The sequence below is a fragment of the Trachypithecus francoisi genome, unplaced genomic scaffold (assembly GCF_009764315.1).
Source record: "Trachypithecus francoisi isolate TF-2019V2 unplaced genomic scaffold, Tfra_2.0 Lachesis_group10, whole genome shotgun sequence".
Lineage (NCBI taxonomy): Eukaryota > Metazoa > Chordata > Mammalia > Primates > Cercopithecidae > Trachypithecus > Trachypithecus francoisi.
Window position 1 is genome coordinate 125,441,532 of NW_022681455.1, and position 19,301 is coordinate 125,460,832.

At 45.8% G+C, this 19,301-nt stretch overlaps 1 protein-coding gene and 1 non-coding gene across 4 annotated transcripts in view; both read left to right on the top strand.

Annotated features, from left to right (window-relative positions):
- Positions 1-673: 673 nt before the first annotated feature.
- Positions 674-19,301, top strand: part of USP10 (ubiquitin specific peptidase 10) — an 80,893-nt gene continuing 62,265 nt past the window's right edge. The window contains exons 1-3 of one of the 3 annotated variants that reach the window (XM_033219182.1): positions 719-831; positions 16,775-16,876; positions 17,119-17,312. In XM_033219182.1, the coding sequence (XP_033075073.1) occupies positions 17,253-17,312 (60 nt within the window). In that variant the 5' untranslated portion in view covers positions 719-831; positions 16,775-16,876; positions 17,119-17,252. Of the gene's footprint in view, positions 832-16,774; positions 16,877-17,118; positions 17,313-19,301 lie in introns of all 3 variants that reach the window. The other 2 variants (XM_033219183.1, XM_033219185.1) reach the window with 2 other exon arrangements.
- On the top strand, positions 18,282-18,445 carry LOC117088937. Its single transcript, XR_004439439.1, has one exon. It is a non-coding gene; the product is annotated as a U1 spliceosomal RNA (small nuclear RNA).

Genomic DNA, 19,301 nt, shown 5'->3' on the forward strand with positions numbered 1-19,301 from the left:
AAAACGGTGCAGTCAGGCAGGGCTGCCTGCTTCTCAATAATGAATGGACCAACGACCCCCAAGGCTGGTTTGCCGTGCACACGCACGCACATGTGCAACACGTAGCACTTGCTGAGTGCTTGCTACTTGCCAGGCCTCATGTCAAGCACTTTGCGCGTGCTTTTATGCCCTACGTTTTGTTTCTGTTTTCCTTTTTTCCCCTAATGCCTAGCAAAAGGCGTGGCTCAGGCGCCCAGGCAGGGCTTGGGGAGTGAATGAAGAGTGAACGAATGAATGAATGGGCGGCAATGGGATCTTCATAAACCTGACCCTCCTCGGAGATCTAATGCGAACACTCCCGAGGCCCGGGCCCAGGGACGCCGAGGGCGGCTCGTGGGCCCCAGGCCGACCAAAGGCCGCGGCTCCCGTGCTCCGGGGGCCCAGGTGCCAGTAGGTGAGGAGCCGGGGCCCGCCGGCGCCTCGGCGTTGCCACCTCCACCTGCCTGCTGCCTCCCCTTCCGGCTTCGCAGGCAGGACCCGGCGGGCTCTTAGAATGCAGCCGCCCGGCAGCTTCCGCCCGAGGGTCGCGGGGCTCAGAGTCCGGTCGGTTCCAGGCGGGGCAGGGAAGGTCCGCGGCCCGGCAGACGCACGCCCACCTGTCGGCCGCGCAGGCGCACCAGCACGCCGGCCTCCCCGCGCCCCGCGGCGCGCGGCCAGTGCGCAGGCGCGGCGGCCGATGCGAGTGTGTATGTGCGGGTGAGAAGATGGCGGCGGCGGGGGAAGCAGCGTGAGCAGCCGGAGGAACGCCGAGTCCCATTGAAACGGGCAGCCATGGCCCTCCACAGCCCGCAGGTAGCCGCCGGTCCGCGCCTTCGGCCGGAAGGGGCCCAAACCCGGGGCGGGCGGACGCCGCGGCGGGCGGGCGCCCGCGCCCTGCCCGGAGCGAGCGTGTGGGAGTGGGGGAGGGCGCCGGGACACGCTGCCCGGGCCTAGGCCGGAGCCACCCGCCGCCTCCGCGCCCGTCGCGCCTTCGTCCCCCTGAGCCACCCAGGACCCCTAGTCCCGGAGAGGCCGAGGGACTGGGGCTCCAGGCCCCGCCTGGGGAGGGCGTGGGGGGCGCCGAAGGGGTTAACCTCCCCGGGGCTGGACCGCGGGGCGAGCCCGGGGTGTGGAGTGGGGCCCTCCCCGCCGCGCCGGCCCGGGGAGGCGGCCCGGGGGCTCCGGGAGTCCCCTGGACCGGCAGGAGCCCCAGAGCAGCTCAGGTTACTGCCTCTACCCAGAGCGAGTCTCAAATATTTGGGGGTGCCCTGTTGCCCCTTTGCCCCCAAAGCTTCCTTTTTCAGCTTGATTGATGACGCGGGGGCTGCTGATTTTCTGGTTTTTAGATAGAAGTCGCTGAGTAGCGGCGTTAGGCTACTGTTGCAAAGAAAACTCGAAATAAGTCGCAAGGACCGTACTTTCACTTGCATTTGAGTGACATCCCTTGCACGAATCCATCCCAGCCAGGCTGACACTAACGCACCCTGCCTGAACAGTATCTAAAGCTTAGGGGCCCTTTACAATAATCCCGTAGTGGAAAGAAAGAGCTCTTTTTGGGAGATGTGCGTGTAGAGTTAAGCTCTTATTCACCTCTCCCACCCCTTCTCCCACCCCATGTCCCCCCCCTCCGCCATTATAATTATTCTGGACAAAAATCGGCGTGATGTTATTATTTGTCAGTCTTGCTTTAGACTGCTAATTTGTTGACATCTGGTCCCTATAAATTGTTGCACACTTTTAAACCATCTCATTGTGTATTTGTATTGAATATGGGGAAATGAAACAAAGTAGCCATTCGGAAAACTGGTGGCGGGTAAAATCATAACCCTTCATAAGCAGTTGGGTTTTGTTGCCGTTCTGCAGATGAAGTCAATCTGACTAGACCTCTTTTGAAACATGCTTTTCGTAACTGTTGTAATGAATGCGTGTTGTGGAATCTAAAATGCGAAAACTTTTTAAAAAATTAGATCTTACGACAAGCTTCAATTGTGTTAAATTAGCTGTAGTTTAGTTTGCATCAGAACTTCCCCCTTTAACGTTTTGTTCCTTTGTACATTTACTTTTGTAAGTAGTGTAGGTCTTTGCACCAAAGAAGGCATCAGCAGTTGAATAATTTTTACAAATGTGTAACAAAGATTTTAAGAGATTTTGTGTATTTAGCTTTGTTTAGACCTTTCTATTTTAAACAAAAAAGATTTGATATTTGCTTTTTCTCAACTTAAATACTAATTAGCCTATTGAAATTGGTATGAACAAGTATAAGTCTCATGATGAATAAATGTGTAATATTCCTTGTGATTTTGACATGAAGAAAGCATCTTTAGGCGTAACTCATTTCCTTTATTTAATAAGCATCAATCACAATGCAAAGTTGATTAAAATGTTAATGGGGATGGATAATATGTAAACTTCATCGTAATTTCCTGTGCATTCGTTGTCCCAGTATTTACGTTTTATACAACAGTCTAAAGCGTCGTTACATACATCTTTAGAAAATTGGAGTAGCAAAAGTTGGCGGAACAGAAATGTTAGCAACACTTTGGGTTTATTCTTTTAAAGTATGATTTAAATGCTTTTAAGTTCTAGCATGGAGAAAGTAGCAAAGGAAATAATTTGATTTCTCATGATTTTCTTTTTTTTGAGATGGAATTTTGCTCTTGTTGCCTAGGCTGGAGTGCAATGGCGCCATCTTGGCCTAGTGCAACCTCTGCCTCCCAGGTTCAAGCGATTCTTCTGCCTCAGCCTACCAAGTAGCTGGGATTACAGGTGCTCGCCACCACGCCGGGCTAATTTTTTGTATTTTTATTAGGGATGCGTTTCACCATGTTGATCAGGCTGGTCTCAAACTCCTGACCTCAGGTGCTCCACCCGCCTCGGCCTCCCGAAGTGCTGGGATTATAGGTGTGAGCCACTGCCCCTGGCGGATTTCTAATAATTTTCATTAAAAAAAATAGTAATGGAAACAAGTAATGGAATCATGTGTGACAGGATTTAGTTACTGGTTCCTGCTTGAGTCATTCTGAGTGTTTTAATAAATTTGTTTTGTTTGTTTGCCTGCTGTTCTGAGAGTCTTGCAGCCTTAATGGCCGTTCATTCATTCAGCAAATACTGATTGTTTATCAGGTGTTAAGCGCCATGATATGCATATTACTTGTTTCTGTTGGGAATAACAACTGCAAATTAAAGGTCTTATTTTAAATTTGACTTGTTGTCCGGGCGCGGTGGCTCACACCTGTAATTCCAGCACTTTGGGAGGCTGAGGCGGGTGGATCACCTGAGTCTGAGCTGGAGACCAGCCTGACCAACATGGAGAAACCCCGTCTCTACTAAAAATACAAAATTAACAGGGCGTGGTGGCATGTGCCTGTAGTAATCCCAGCTGCTTGGAAGGCTGAGGCAGGAGAATCGCTTGAACCCGGTAGGCAGAGGTTGCAGTGAGCTGAGATGGCACCATTGCACTGCAGCCTGGGCAGCAAGAGCAAAACTCTGTCTCCAAAAAAAAAAAAAAAATTGACTTGTTAAAGTTAAATTTATCACTGAGAATATGGTACGTGGAAAAAGTTACAATTTAAAAATGTTTACGGGTCAGCGCCATGGCTGGTGCCTGTAATCCCAGCACTTTGGGAGGCCCACGCGGGTGGATCACTTGAGGTCGAGAGTTCGAGACCAGTCTGACCAATATGGTGAAACCCCATCTCTATGAAAAATACAAAAATTAGCCGAGTGTGTTGAAGCTTGCCTGTAGTCCCAGCTACTTGGGAGGCTGAGGCAGGAGAATCACTTGAACCTGGGAGGCGGAGGTTGCAGTGAGCCGAGATCGCGCCACTGCACTCCAACCTGGGTGACAGAGCAAGACTCCGTCTCAAAAAAAAAAAAAGCACGAAACTCCATCTCAAAATAAATAATAAATTAAAAAGTTTTTAGGTTCATAACCCTATTTCCAGTTATTAGAAATTGTTGGTTGATCCCTGTTACCTGTATTGAAGTATAATAGTGAAGAATTTGAAAACATTTTGAGACCAGTGACTGTCAACATTTTAGCAAAGACAAATGAACTTCAGCAGTTGAAGTGTAAGTCCAAGTGAACTCTTTGTCACCAAGGGCACCAATTAAATGATTTGGGGTAATTAATTTGAAGCTGTTAGTTTTGCCTTACACCTGAAAAAATGTTTGTGATTACTGATGTCATTTATAGTGACATCTCCACAATAGTGCTTCCTACACCCAATTCGAATATCATGCAGTTGGCTTCTGTCCTTGTCTGCATAGACTCACCCCAGTCTCTTTTTTTTTTTTTTTTACCTTGTGATAGCAGGGCCCCCAAATTTTACATGATGGAAAGTCTTGGCTTCCACCTCTAGCGTGTGACTGAATGTTACTGTATTGCTGAATATCTGTTTCTAGCTGACAGCTGGATTAGTATTAATTCTTGAAAGAGATAGATTTTTATTAGAGTCTCACGTAATAAGCAGCTGAAGTAAATACAATTATTTGAAATGTTGACAGGGCATTTGGAGATAACAGTTTTCCTTTTCTTAGTGACAGCAAGCTATTTAAACATGTCCTAAGAGTAGATGTTTTAAGTTGGTGAGCCAGTGGTCGCCTGAATGGTTTGTACAGATGATCTGAGCAGCCGCCCTGTACCGGGACCTCACCTTCATGCTCTTGAGCCCATCTTGTTGAGAGGGCAGTGCACTGAAATTCCGGTGAATACTAAGTGGGCCTACCACATTCTAAATTCCTCACTAAAGCAAAAGTTAGGACATGTATTCCAGTGTTCTGTTATGTGGAACTGATAGGATTTAAGCAGTGATTCACATAGGAAAACTTAAAGGAGAAAAGGATTACCAAGCTTAATGATTGCTGTTTAATGCCAAGCCTAAGCGGCACATTTCATTGTGCTGTGCTCAGAATATAACATTCAAGTAATTGAGAAAAGTGGTATCATCTCTAGTTGAATTAGTTACATCAGGGTTTTTGTTTCTGTTTTTTTGTTTGTTTGTTTTTAAAGATATAATTTCAGACATGTCGGTACTTCCTGTTAATGGTTGCCAGTATTCAAGTGACACATTAAACGTGGTTGCTGAGGGCACTTCTTACGGATAATATACCAAAATATGAAACATAGTGGGAAGAGCTTGCTTTTGAATATGTAATTAGGCTGTTACTTATCTATTTACTGCCACACATGCAAGAATCACCATCGCACAAAACAGATAAATCTGTTTGCAATGGAATTTGCTGGCCTTGGGCCATTGGATTACTGTCATTTGTCACTTTAGTGCCACTTCAGCAGTGTAGATGTTCATTTCCAAAGACTTACATGTGCTTGGACTGCAGTTTTCCTGTTTATTGAAGTGTTCTCCCAAAAGGTCTGTGACCATTTCTGTCAGTATGGGCTGGATGAAGAGTTAGTGTAGGAAAATAAAGGTAGCTCATGGGGTATGTGTATAGTATTTGTTTCAAGGACCAGAAAATGTAGAATTTATCGTAAACCTTGATGTAGAATCTTCAGATCATAGACTTTTTCTGAACTGGCTATTTTCTGGCTATTTGAAAGCTCCTGGGCCATGATCCCATTTTCATCAGATGACTTGAGAACCCAGAAGCTCTACCAGCACTGCCATTCTGCCCTGTCTTGAAACAGCATGCCCTGGTTGCCCTCTCCTGGAATAGGGCGGGTAAGATGTTGAGATAGAACTGTGGTTTGGGGCTGTTAAAGCCTGAATTCCTCGACTTTCCCTTTTGGGCTCACATGAAAATTGTTAGGAGAGTGTACATGTGGAGTACGGGCCCAGCACCTGCCGCCGTCTGCACTGTAGTGATGGCTACTCCTAAGAGTCCTCAGTCTCCTCCAGGTTGGGCTTGTGTCTACAGCCTTATCGGTTGTCATTCTTCAGATCCATTCTCAGTTTATTTTTCTGGCATCAACTGGAGGGACATCTCCTTAAGCCTGTACTGTATGGCTCAGGAGTCTCAAAACCAGTCCATTTTGAAGTGAGAGTATCCGTGGTAACAAGATGAGTGTCCCCACTCCTGTGCCTTTTTTTTTTTTTTTTTTTGAGATGGACTCTCACTCTGTCGCCCAGGCTGGAGTGCACTGGCGTGATCTCATCTCACTGCAACCTCTGCCTCCCAGGTTCAAGCGATTCTCCTGTCTCAGCCTCCCGAGTAGCTGGGACTACAGGGGCCCGCCACCACGCCCAGCTAATTTTTTGTATTTTTAGTAGAGATGGGGTTTCACTGTGTTAGCCGGGATGGTCTCTATCTCCTGACCTCATGATCCGCCCGCCTCCCAAAGTGCTGGGATTGAAGGTGTGAGCCACCACACCCAGCCACTCCTGTGCCTTTTGTATCTGATTTTTACTTCTAGCTGACTCCTCCCTCCTTCCTTCCCTTTCTCTCTCTTCCTGATCTGATGGTGCTAGATTTTTGTTTTCTATTTGTCTTTATTTTATGAAGATGTGCTCCTTTTCGTTTGTGTATATTGAGTACAGACATATCATGCCCTTGGGTTTTTTATTTTTGAGACAGTCTCAGTCTCTTGCCCAGTCTGGAGTACAATGGTGCGATCTCGGTTCGCTACAACCTCTACCTCCCAGATTCAAGCGATTCTCCTGCCTCAGCCTCTTGAGTAGCTGGGATTACAGGCGCCTGCCACCATGCCCAGCTAATTTTTTTGTATTTTTAGTAGAGATGGGGTTTCACCATGTTAGGCTATCTCGAACTCCTGACCTCAGGTGATCCAGCTGCCTCAGCCTCCCAAAGTGCTGGGATTACAGGCGTGAGCCACCGCACCTGGCCCAGTTTTTGTATTTTTAGTAGACACAGGTTTCACCATGTTGGTCTGGCTGGTCTTGATCTCCTAACCTCAGGTGATCTGCCCCTCCTTGGCCTCTCAAAGTGCTGGGATTACAGGTGTGAGCCACCATGCCCAGCTAATTTTTTTTTGTATTTTTAGTAGAGACGGGGGTTTCACCATGGTGGTCAGGCTGGTGTCGAACTCCTGACCTCAGGTGATCCACCTACCTTGGCCTCCCAAGGTGCTGGGATTACAGGCATGAGCCACTGCACTCAGCCTCCCTACTCATTCTTTGAAAAAAACAATTTGTTGTTGTTTTGTAGAGACAGGGATTCACTGTGTTTCCCAGACTGGTTTGAACTTCTGGCCTCAAGGGATCCTCCTGCCTCAACTTACTAAAGTACTGGGATTATAGGTGTGAGCTACCACGCCCAGCCTCCCTGTTCATTCTGAAAGTATCAGTCTTTTTACTTTTGATAGGACATGTTGAAGTTTTGGTTAAAAATAGAAGAGAATTTCAAAATGAAGTTCAATTCTAGAGGTTTTCGAGATTCCTGCCCAATATAAAAACTTCTGGTACATTGAAACAATTTTTTATACTTAATTTTTTTAGAGCAGTTTTAGGTTCACAGCATAATTGAGAGGAAAGTACGGAGAGTTCCTATATACCCCTTCTCTTGATATCTTAAGTAAAATTTCCCTTAGATAGCTGCAAAGACTATATCTATATTTATTTAAGACCTCACGTAGGCCTTCTGGGTAGATCTGATCATTGGACAAGGAGGAACATACTTATTACAAAATACTAAGCATTGCAGTAGTCATCACTTGAAGCCTATAAACTCTATGAACTGCATAGTTTAGAAGGTGCCTTAGCTTGTTTGAGCCTTTACAGCAACTCTGTCCTATATTATTATAACCATTTTACAGATGAGTAAGATAAGACCCAGAGAGATTGTGACTTGAGGTCACATGGCTGCTGGTCCTCAGGACCTTTTGAAAGCAGGTGTTTTGACTTCTGAATCCTTTGCTTTTTCTACTTTGCCAAACTGGTTTTTTGGAAGAGACTGATGAAGGCATAATCCTTCACATTGTGACTTCCCCTTAGTAGTTGCTCCATAAGCATTTACAGAATGAATGAATGAAACGCGTGTTTAAAAACTTTAATGTTACTAATTACAAAATCTGTTACTATAATGTGTTACTATCCACTAAATATTGTGTGTGGTACAATGAAGTTCTTTATTTTATTTTCTATTATAATGACATGCTATTTTTAAGGCACGAAAACAGCACAGAAGTATTTAAAGTAAAAAGTAGAAGTCATTCCCTTCCTCTCTGATCCTTCGTCGTCTGTTTGGTGTGTGTCTTCTATGCTTTTTTCCATTGGAGTATTTCTGTTCTATCTAGTCACTGAACTGAGCCTTATTAAGCAAACCTTGTTTTCAAAATTATTGAAAACATCTACTGAAGTCAGTTTTCTTATTTTTACCTAATTTTGCCAGGGAATGAAGCAGATATTCGGGAGATTAAAGTGGCTTATCAGGGTCCAGTATGCGGGGGATTGTGGAAGTGCTGTCAAAACTTATAACATGTTGTCCAAACAATTTTTTTTTCTTCAAGAAATATTTTGGGCCAGGTGCAGTGACTCACGCCTGTAATTCCAGCACTTTGGGAGGCTGAGGCAGGTGAATTATTCAAGCTCAGGAGTTTGGGACCAGCCTGGGCAACATAGCAAAACTCTTTCTCTACAAAAAATACAAAAATTAGCTGGGCATGGTGGTGCTCTTCTGTAGTCCCAGCTACTTGGGAGGTTGAGGTGGGAGGATCGCTTGAACCTGGGAGGTGCAGATTGTAGTGAGTTGAGATTGTGCCACTGCACTTCAGCTTGGGTGACAGAGCGAGACTCATGTCAAGAAAGAAAAGAAAAGAAATATTTTGAAGACTTCCACCCCCTTAATAGCAGTCATGCTGTCCGGTGTTGATATTGTAAAAAGAAGTCTGGGCTGGGTGCGGTGGCTCACGCCTATAATCCCAGCACTTCGGGAGGCCGAGGTGGGTGGATCACCTGAGGTCAGGAGTTTGAGACCATTCTGGACTACTTGGTGAAACCCCATCTCTGCTAAAAATAAAAAAATTTAGTCGGGCATGGTGGCGGGCACCTATATTCCCAGCTGCTTGGGAGGCTGAAGCAGGAGAATAGCTTGAACCCGTGGGGGCAGAGGTTGCTGTGAGCCAAAATCACGCCACTTCACTCCAGCCTGGGTGAAAGAGTGAAACTCCGTCTCAAAAAACAAAAAAGGAGGTCTGATTCACATTCAAATTCTTGTCCATCCATTGCCTTTGCACTAGATTTATGAGGACAAACTTTTTATTAGTTGGAGATTGGTAAGTCACCTGCCCTAGGGAATAATGAGAAACCGGGTAATTAACCTGAATTTTTCTCCATCTTCTTCAAAATCATATTTTTGTCTTCTGTCACTTTGTCTCATCAGAGCACTGCAATGGCAAAAAACAAAACACTCCCCAGCTCAGGTCCCACTCCTGAGAGATAACCACATTTAACTACTTCTAACTTGTAATAAAATGCAAAATCAGGGCTTCCAAGTGTGGTTTACTATTTTGTTTAGAATGAATTTGCAGAATATTAGACACTGTTTTCAGAACCACATATGAAAGACTTTATATCTTTTGTGATCGTTCAGAGATTTTGGTGGCCAGATGTTAGGAGTATAGAGCTGAAGAGAGAATTCCTGTGCTTTACAGGTTTGCCGGGTAGCGAGGGAGAGAAGCAGGCTAATGACTGGGTGCATCCAGTTTTAGGGTGGTAATTCTTGTAACACAAGTGTGAACAACATAGTCAAGAACATTCATTCATTCGTTTCTTCATTCATTCAGCAAATAGTTGCTGAGTGGCCGCTGTGTACCAGGCACTGAGGAGGGAGTAATGAGCAAAAACAGGCATTGTTTCTCCCACCGAGGAGTTTATGGGTCCAGTGAGGAAGACAGTTTGTTCATCAGATAATCACAGTTAAATACATGTCACTCCAAACTGAGAGATGTTTCCCAAAGGAAGGGAACACAATCTGAAGTCAGAGAATGGTTCCCGTGGAAGTGATGCGTTTACAGCATGAGACAGTGGGGACAGCGTGTGCGGTGGACCTTCAGCTGGAGGGAATTTGGAGCACTGCAGAGAACTCAGCAAGGACCTATGTGTCTTGGGCACAGAGCTGGAGGGGAAGGACAGACGTACCATCCAATCTTGCAGTCTTTGTTAGATGTTACTGTCTTTATCCTGAGAAAAGTGTGGAAGAGGGGATGGTACAACATTTCTTTTTTTTTTTTTTTGAGACAGAGTCTTGCTCTGTCGCCCGGGCTGGAGTGCAGTGGCTGGATCTCAGCTCACTGCAAGCTCCGCTTCCCGGGTTCATGCCATTCTCCTGCCTCAGCCTCCTGAGCAGCTGGGACTACAGGCGCCTGCCAGCGTGCCTGGATAATTTTTTGTATTTTTAGTAGAGATGGGGTTTCACCGTGTTAGCCAGGATGGTCTCGATCTCCTGACCTCGTGATCCACCCGCCTCGACTTCCCAAAGTGCTGGGATTACAGGTGTGAGCCACCGCGCCCAGCCAGGATGGTACAACATTTGACCATGGAACCTCATAATCAGATTGCCGTTTGGGATCATACTCTGCCCAGTGAAGAATGGACTCACGGGGTTGCAGTGCCAGTAAGGAGATCATTTAGCGCAGGGTCCTTGGACTTTTAACTCAGAACGTGCAATGGAGGTGGAGAGAAGTTGCATGACTCAGGAGTTAGGTATAAGGTGTTTCGAAAAAGGAGGAGAGTGGGACTGAATGTCAGGCAAAGCTGGGAAGACATCTCTTCTCGAACCGTGACATTTGAGCTGGAGTTTTCCAGGTAGAGAAGCACACGGACAAGGGCATGTGGAGGAGAATGTGCAGAGGAACAGTCTCAAAGCCTGCAGCCTGTTTGGGAAACAGATAAATTTGTGGCTGAAGTGGTGTGTAGCGTGAAGTGGTTAGCCAGGAGTCTGGAGAGGAGAAGTAAAGAATTTGATAATCCAAGCTCAGGACTGAGTTAAGTTGGTAGCAACGCTCTGTGTTAAGATTGCTGGTTGAGGCCGGGTGCAAGGCTCACTCTTGTAATCCCAGCACTTTGGGAGACTGAAGTAGGTGGATCTCTTGAGGTAAGGAGTTTGAGACCAGTCTGACCAACATGGTGAAACCCCGTCTCTACTAAAAATACAAAAACTAGCTGGACGTGGTGGCGCATGTCTGTAATCCCAGCTACTTGAGAGGCTGAGGCAGGAGAATCACGTGAAGCCGGGAGGCAGAGGTTTCAGTGTGCCCGATTGTGCCACTGCATTATATCCTGGGCAACAGAGCAAGACTCCATCTCAAAAAAAAAAAAAGTTTGCTGGGTTGAGGTGATTGTGCAGGGGTCTCTGAGATGCTTTGAGAATTGCCAGGGATTTGATTCTTTGGGCTGTCCTCCGTAACTGGGACTCGACTCTCTGCTCACCTTGGCATCTTCAGCCTCATAACTTTGAGGGGAAAGAAGTAGGGCATTTCTTTTGGGGACTTCTGAGACAGATTAATGTAAGGCAAGTAGCCCTTCGGTGTCGTCAGTGATAATTGGATAGAGTAGATAGGGAAGGTCGTTTAGGGGCGTATTCCGTTTATTTTGAGAGGGAGGCACCTTTAAACACAAACATCTGTCCCGATGATGTTTGTAGAAATTAAAGAAGATATTAAGAAAAACTTAGCTGACATCTGTTACCTTATTTTAAATGTTTCCTTTAGTACTTTTGGTAGTAAACTTGAGAAATTTGGAATCGTTAGATTTAACAGCGTTTTTAGGTTTGTGATCCTTGAATGCCCTCTTCTAACACCAGAATCACCTGGCACCCTGGGTGCCACTCAAAGACACTGAGTGAGGATCCCTGTGAGCAGGTCCCCAGGCTGTCTCAGCCAGGCTCAGGTTGCAGATCCTCTGCATGGGTTTGTGTACAGCTGTTTTCCTTTTAACTTGTTGAGCACTTTCCCATGAATAGCAATAACGAAATCATATTTCAGACAAAGTGTTACATCTCCAGTCTAGGTTAGATGTGAACAACAACCAAGATACAGATTGTGCCCCTCACTCTGAGTGTGATACCAACTTATTTTAGTGCTGAGTGGAATTGTGGAACAGTTCTGAGCAGATGAGAAACCTGACGTTTTGCTACTTTGGAGATCTGTCATGTTGTGTCTTCAGAATGCGATTTCAGTTTGATTTGGCATTCATTAAGTGAATAATTAATGCCTTTTAAACAAGCGTTTGCCCAGCACTTGCTCTGTGCCAGGGCCGGTGTTGGGATTTGTAAGTTGCAAAAAACATATGTTTTTAAAAATGTAAGTACAGATGTGTTCCCCAAAGCCTTAAGAGCTGCTCTGGCTGGTGCTCTGCACCCCACATCTTGAAATAGGACCCCTGTGGACAGCATGGGATCAGCACACTCCCCGACAGCTCAGTGTAACTGTGAGCACCTGATGTCCCACAGAATTGGAACTGTCTAATTCATCCTGAAGCCTGTTGTCAGCGTCTCCGAGGATGTGTGCATAGCAGTACACCAATTCGCCATCAGGAATTCCTGCTCCCTTTTGCTCTTGTTGGTCATGGATTTGTCAGGTGAGGAAATTCTAGTCTCTCGTTTTTCCCAAACTGGTGCTGAAATAATTACGCTTGGTTCTCTCTAGCTTCTTACCTCTTTGCTCTTCTGTGCCATAGCGATGTATTGTAAGTTAGGTGCCAGCAGCACAAACTTTTCTTCCACCTGTAATTAGAGTTTTAGGCAGTGAGAAAGGGCTAGCTTTTTTTTTTTTTTTTTTTTTGTCTTAGATGGAGTCTTGTTCTGTCACCCAGGCAGTGGCAAGATCTCAGCTGACTGCAACGTCTGCCTCCTGGGCTCAAGGGATTCTCTGCCTCAGCCTCCCGAGTAGCTGGGATTACAGGTGCATGCCACCATGCCTGGCTGATTTTTGTATTTTTAGCAGAAATGAAGTTTCACCGTGTTGGCCAGGCTGGTCTTGAACTCCTGACCTCAAGTGATCCACCTGCCTCAGCCTCCCATTGTGCTGGGATGATCGGCGTGAGCCACTGCATCCCGTAGCTTTTGCTTTTTAAGGTGGACAGAAACACCTTGCAGCTGTGCTTCTTTGCCCTTGCTGCTTTTGGGTGAAAACATAGACTTAAGTTAGCATATTCATCAGTTGATCTCTATGAGAAGGGAAACAAATTGCAGTATTTTGTGTGCACGGCAGGCTTTGAAGGCCCTTATATTTTGATTCTGTAGATGCCCTGTCCTTCCTCGGAAGGCAGTCAGCTGTGTAGAGAGGCCTGTGTGGGCCCTGTCCTGAGAGGAGCGGAAGGAAGACATGGCTGTGTTTGTGGAGATTGTGCCTTATGCAGAGGCGAACACCACATGGATGAGCCGGAAGCAGCTCTGTGGTCAGGAAGGCTTTTTTGAGTCTGGTTTTTGAGTCTGGTGTGGTCTGGCTCCCCCAGTGTCCCCACTGCCTAGCACAGTGGGCACTCAGGTGTTTGTCCAGTGAATAGGTTAATTGACAGGGACCAGTAGAAGAAAACAGAGAATAGCTGGTTGTCATTCACTGTTTTCAGGACTGCTTCTGGTTGTTTTGGGTGTTTCTGTAATAGTTCTAGGCATGAAGTTCAGGACCACAGCCTGCAAGACCACGAGGGACAGATTTGCCTTCTGTAGAAATAGTCATGAGAGCTGAAGAAGAGGTGGCTGCTTCCCGAAGTATCAGATCAATTGTCATTTCTGCATTTAGAATGCATGTGTGACCCCTAAGCTTCTCTTCAGGTTCTTCAGTGCTCTCTTTACCTCTGTTGTGATAGTTTCTTGAATCCAGGTGACTGACTCGCACGTCACATATAAGTTATTTTGTTTTATTCCTTGGTCTCTTTCTCAACACGTGTAGTCTGGAGATCATAGGACACTTAGCAATGCAGAGAGAATGCCTTCACCAGCGTTACTGGCAAGTGCTTGGCCGCGGGGGCTCTTTGGGCATGCTGGTGATCTTCGCAGGCCTGCTTAGAGCAAATGCAGCTGTCGCCCAAATCCAAGATCCATGGAGCAGCCGACCGTCTTTCCAGTACAGGGCCCAATTATGTGTCACCGGTAAACATGGAAAGAGCTTTTCAGTTGGTTTGCTGCAGTTAGTTGATCTTTTCCCCCACCTTTGTGACCTTAGGTATCTCAGCCAAAGCCATCGTTCACCCACTAGTTATTGAGCTCAGCTGTGTGGCAGGCATTGTGGGTACAGAAATGGAGGGGAACACATTGTCTCTCCTCGAGACCCTCTGTCTGTAGACAGGCTCGCCTGCTCTGTCCCTGTGGCTTGCTCCCCTACTTTCAGTGAGTCTCTGTGTCTGTGCCATCGTCTTAGGCCCACTTTACCCACCTTTAAAATCGCGCCCTCCTTCACACTTGTCACCCTGTCTCCTTGCTCCCTCTCCAGAGCACTTCACGCCTAATACCCTACATATCCGGTATCCTGACATACGTGTCTCAGGGTCACTCTCTTGTCCTCCCCCAGTGTAAGCTCCGTGAGGGCAGGGGGTTTTGTTTGCTTTATTCACTGCTAGGGCCCCTAGTCCTAGAACGTGGTGAGTGCTCAGGAAATATTTATTAACAAACACATTCATGAAAGACATACCACATTGGACATATTCAGAAGCCCACGGTCTAGTGTGGTAAAGAAGCTAGAGAATCAACTGTTAGGATCCAGAGTTAGAGAGGCCGTCACAGGAGAGTCCCCGGGGACACCTTGGCTCATGTTTGTGAGGAAAATAGTTCACAAAGATGAGCCTTTGGAACTGAGTTCTGTAGTGTGTGGAGTCATCCAGGCCAGCAGGGGCCCAAGAGAACAGCGCCCAAAGCAGAAAGACGCAGTGTGTGCCTTGTCACTGAAGTGCATTTGGGGCGTGGAGAGTTGTAGGGGCTGCGGCGCTGGGGGTTGGTTGGAAAGGTGGATGGTGCGTCTTGTAGTCTCTGCTAGAGCGTTTTAGTCTGAAAAGTTCTGGGAGACTTGAAAGGATTTCCCTGGGCACCAGAATAGTAAGGGTCAGTTGAGTGACAGCTCTGTGGTGGCCACATACAGTTTGGAGGGTGAGGGGTGAGCACAGAGGCGGAGGTAGTTTGTTGAGGGGCCCAGTTGAGAAGTGTGGAAGGCCTGAATGGTGCCTAGAGGAGGGGGAGGCCTTAGGGTGGCCGGTGGCTGGTGGGAGGTAGGGTGGCTGGCGGGAGAGCCAGCTCGTTGTGGGGTGTTCATGGTATAGTATTTTCCTTCTTAAAATGTGGAATGATACTTGTTTAGTAAGAAGATTTTCCTACTTCTTCCTCTTTTTTAGAGATGGGGTCTGGGTCTGTCATCCAGGCTGGAGTGAGTGGCCTGATCATAGCTCACCCACTACAGTGTCCAACTCCCAGGCTCAGGCCGTTCTCCCTCCTCAGCCACCCAAAATGCTGGGACTACAGACGTGAGCCACCGTGCGTGGCTTTCCATTTCTTACATTGTGAATGTTTTTCCATTAAATATTTTCCTTTGCGATTGTTGTTTTATATCTCAAGAGCCTTAACTTAATCTTCAGCATTGTTTTTTAAGGACTGCCGCATATTCAAAAGTTGTAGTATATGCGTACTAAAAAATGGTAATATTTGGCAGGTTTTTTTGGGTCCAGTTTTTAGTTGTTGTGAATTATCTTATTTTCTAGAGCAAATTAAGCACATTATTGTAAACTGGAATATGAACGTCCTTAATTCATGGATTATTTTTGGGGCAAAGGGAGAGGTATATTTTGCTACGGGGTATTGAGGAAATATTTAGTGGATATTTAAAACATGAATTTTTTTAAATTTTAAAAGTAATATCAAAAACAAGTTCTACATATGGAATGTTTGAAAAATATTTTAAAAGATATGTTTATTATTATTATTATTCGTTTTTGTTTTTTTTTTTTTTTTTGAGACAGAGTCTTGCTCTGTTGCCCAGGCTGGAGTGCAGTGCGCAATCTTGGCTCACTGCAACCTCCACCTCTCGTGCTAAAGCGATTCTCTTGCCTCAGCCTCCTGAGTAGCTGAGACTACAGGCATGCACCACCATGCCCAGCTACTTCTTGTAATTTTTAGTAGAGATGGGGTTTCACCATATTGGCGAGTCTGGTCTCGACCTCCTGACCTCAAGTGATCCAGGATCGCCTGCCTCGGCCTCCCAAAGTGCTTGGATTATAGGCGTGAGCCACCACTCCCGGCCCATTTATAAAATATTTATCAATAAGCTGGCTTAAGTTTGGTGAAGGCCAACTATTTCAGCTACTGCTGTAGATATCCAGGAAGATAACCAAAGTATCCTTGCCCTTGTGTATAATGGATAGCTAAGGCATAAGAAACAACTGGGCATATTACAAGATGTGTAATTAAGTGCTGAATTATGTGGTGCATGTGGCAGGTTCTTTTGTAGTAATTCAGAGAATGAAGATGGGTAATGAGCTAGTCTTGAGAAGGAATAGGGTCTCCGCCTCCCAAAGCGCTGGGATTATAGGCATGAGCCAGTGAGCCCAGCTGGGTGATCTTACTGCTTTATATGAATTCTCTGGTCACTGCTGCCCAGCTATCCTTTTATCTCCTTTTTTGCTCACCCTATTCATATGTTAGGGTGCCCTCCCTTTTTAAAAAAAAAACAAGTAGAGCTCAGCTTTCTAACTAGTTTACACCATAAACCAGAGATTTAGTGGCTCATATAACTAGAAATTCCAGAGGTAGATCAGGCTTCAAAGTTTAATTCAGCCATTCATTTAGAGTTTTGAGGACCTGACTTGTTTTCATTTTTTCACTTTGCATTTCTTCATCTTTTCATTCTGCGTGTCAGTATTATCCCAGGGCTAGTTTCCCCCAAGATGGCGGAATGGCCACAGCAGTTGCAGGCTTCACATTTGGGCGCAGCCTCCGTCACACCAAGCTGACCAAGAGAGTGAGTGTGCTTCCCAGAATTCTAGGCAGTGTCCTGAGCTTCATGCCCTTTGGGTCGTCCCTGAACCAGAGCACTGTGGCAAGGAGGGTGGTATGCCAGGCGGGGCTCCCATCTGGCCTGGGGGTGGGTGTGTGTTGATCTCTGAACTGGGTGACCACTCTCCCACAGGGTAGGAAGGGGAGCTGGCCAGTTCGCTTCTGTCCCACATGAGCGTAATGTCTCTCCCCCCTCTCCTTTTCCAGATATGCCAGTTCCTCCTGGACTCCTCAGACTGGAAGATTGTCTTTTCTCCCTGGCAAATCATCTGTACTGTCTGATTGCATCTTACAGTCTTCTTTAAATATTATTGTTCCTTAACTGTTAATGTGTCTGTGCCATGAGGTCAGCCCCAAGTTCCAATCCTGTTCCGTTTTCTGTTTGTGGAATCTCAGGCAAGGTTGGTTTCTCTGAACTTTTAAAGTGTTTTCGTCTTCATCATTCAACAAATCTTTATTAGATTCTCAGTATTGTGCTTCAGTCGACGAAATACAGACTGACACAAGGAGATAACAGTTCGTTCACGGAGACATAGGTAAATGAGAATTACTGTGAAATGTCAACGGTGCTTTGGCCACAATAGGGTTTAGAAACACCTTTTGAGGAGGTGGATACCTGCGTTGAGCCTTGAAGGACAAGTAGGACTTCTTCAGCATGGGGGTTGAGGGAGCTGCCTGCATGAAGGCTTATCAGCAGAGTAATGAATAAATGCAGAGCTACTGAGTTGCTGGGATCTTAGGTGCACAACCTTCAAAAAGGTTGGTAGGCAGAGACGCCCATTACACCAAGTTGAAGAGTTAAGATTCTACCTTTATATACACCTTACAATTAAGGAGTGACCGCATGTCCTGGTCTAAACTTATCCCAGCATAATGCATCATAATGATCCTTTCACTCTGAAATATGCCGCTAATTTGGATGATAAATGGTTACCCAACTTAAAATAGAAGTCCAGAGCCATAGCCATAGGGACAGTCACCGTGATAGCAGTGTGCTTGCTTCATAGTAGAGGCTTGGGATTACATAGGATAGAGCATAGCAGTGCTTCTCAAACTTGAAAGTCCATTGAAAATCAGCTGCGTGTCTTGTGAATATTCACATTTGGATTCAGTACACCTGGGGTGGGCCCTGAGCACTGTCTGAGCTCCTGGGTATTAATTCCTAGGCTCCTGGCTGGGTGACCTCACTTTGAGTAGCAGGTAGTATTGGGCTTCGGGAGCTTCGGAGGGTCTGTGAAGTTCTGAAATCATAGGCAGAAATGTGTGTACCTGCATTCTTTAGGAGGTGGGCCTAATTCCCTTACGTCAGTTTCTCAGGAAGTCTGCTGCCACCCAAAAAAGATTAGGAATCCCTTTTAGAAATTTTGTGCATACTTACCTGGCAGGGGAGATACCATGATCACGAAGGTGGTTTTCCCAGGGCGAGGCTTATCCATTGCACTCCGGATGTGCTGACCCCTGCGATTTCCCCAAATGTGGGAAACTCGACTGCATAATTTGTGGTAGTGGGGGACTGCGTTCGCGCTTTCCCCTGTGAAAAAAAAAAAAAAAGAAATTTTGTGCAGATTAAATGAAATATGTTGATTAAATGCCTTTAACATTATCTAGAGCTTAATGGACATTAGTACACACTAGCTGTATGTCCTCCTTCCCTTCCCTGGCCCCAGTTCTTTGAAGGCAGGACATGTTGCTTAAACATCTTAAACTGCTTTTTAATGTCCTTTTTATGTCATTGGTGCTCAATAAGTGTCGATTTAGCTTGGTGACAAGCTGTTTGACGACTGTGAGCCATTCTGTCAGCATTTGTGAGTCTTTTAGGTGCCAAGCATTTTACTAGGTAGATAGGAGGCGGCCACCACCTAGGTTATTGCAGATACCCAGGCATAGGTGGGGTCATCAGGGCCTGTGCTGGATAGTAACTGTAGAAATGAAGAGGAGATGAATCACTTAGTAGTCTTCCTGAGTTGTGTGTGTTCAGGAAAGTGCTTCTGCTGCTTTCGATTCATTGAGGTCCTGTTCTCTGGTTCTCAGTTGTATGTGATTTCAGTATGGATTAATTAATTGTAATGCTTAATTTAATTCATTCAGTTGCTGTTCTTGCCAAATGCAGTTTTTCTGAACATTTTGATATTTTGTTGAGATGGTCCCAGAAGTTTGGGATTCGTAATCACCTTAGGGTATTTGTGATGGAAAGTATATATAATTTCTGGTATTTTCAAAGTTTCTTACCTAAGAGATTGGAAGAACAATGATGAGAAAGAGAGTGGAAGATTAGTTGTCTTGTAGAGTTGTGGATGCTTCAGAGAACTTGACTACATTGAGAAGGGAAAATCTTGGATTGGAAGGTTATTTTTGAGAAAGTGGAGTGTTGGTAGTGAAAGTTAGATTTC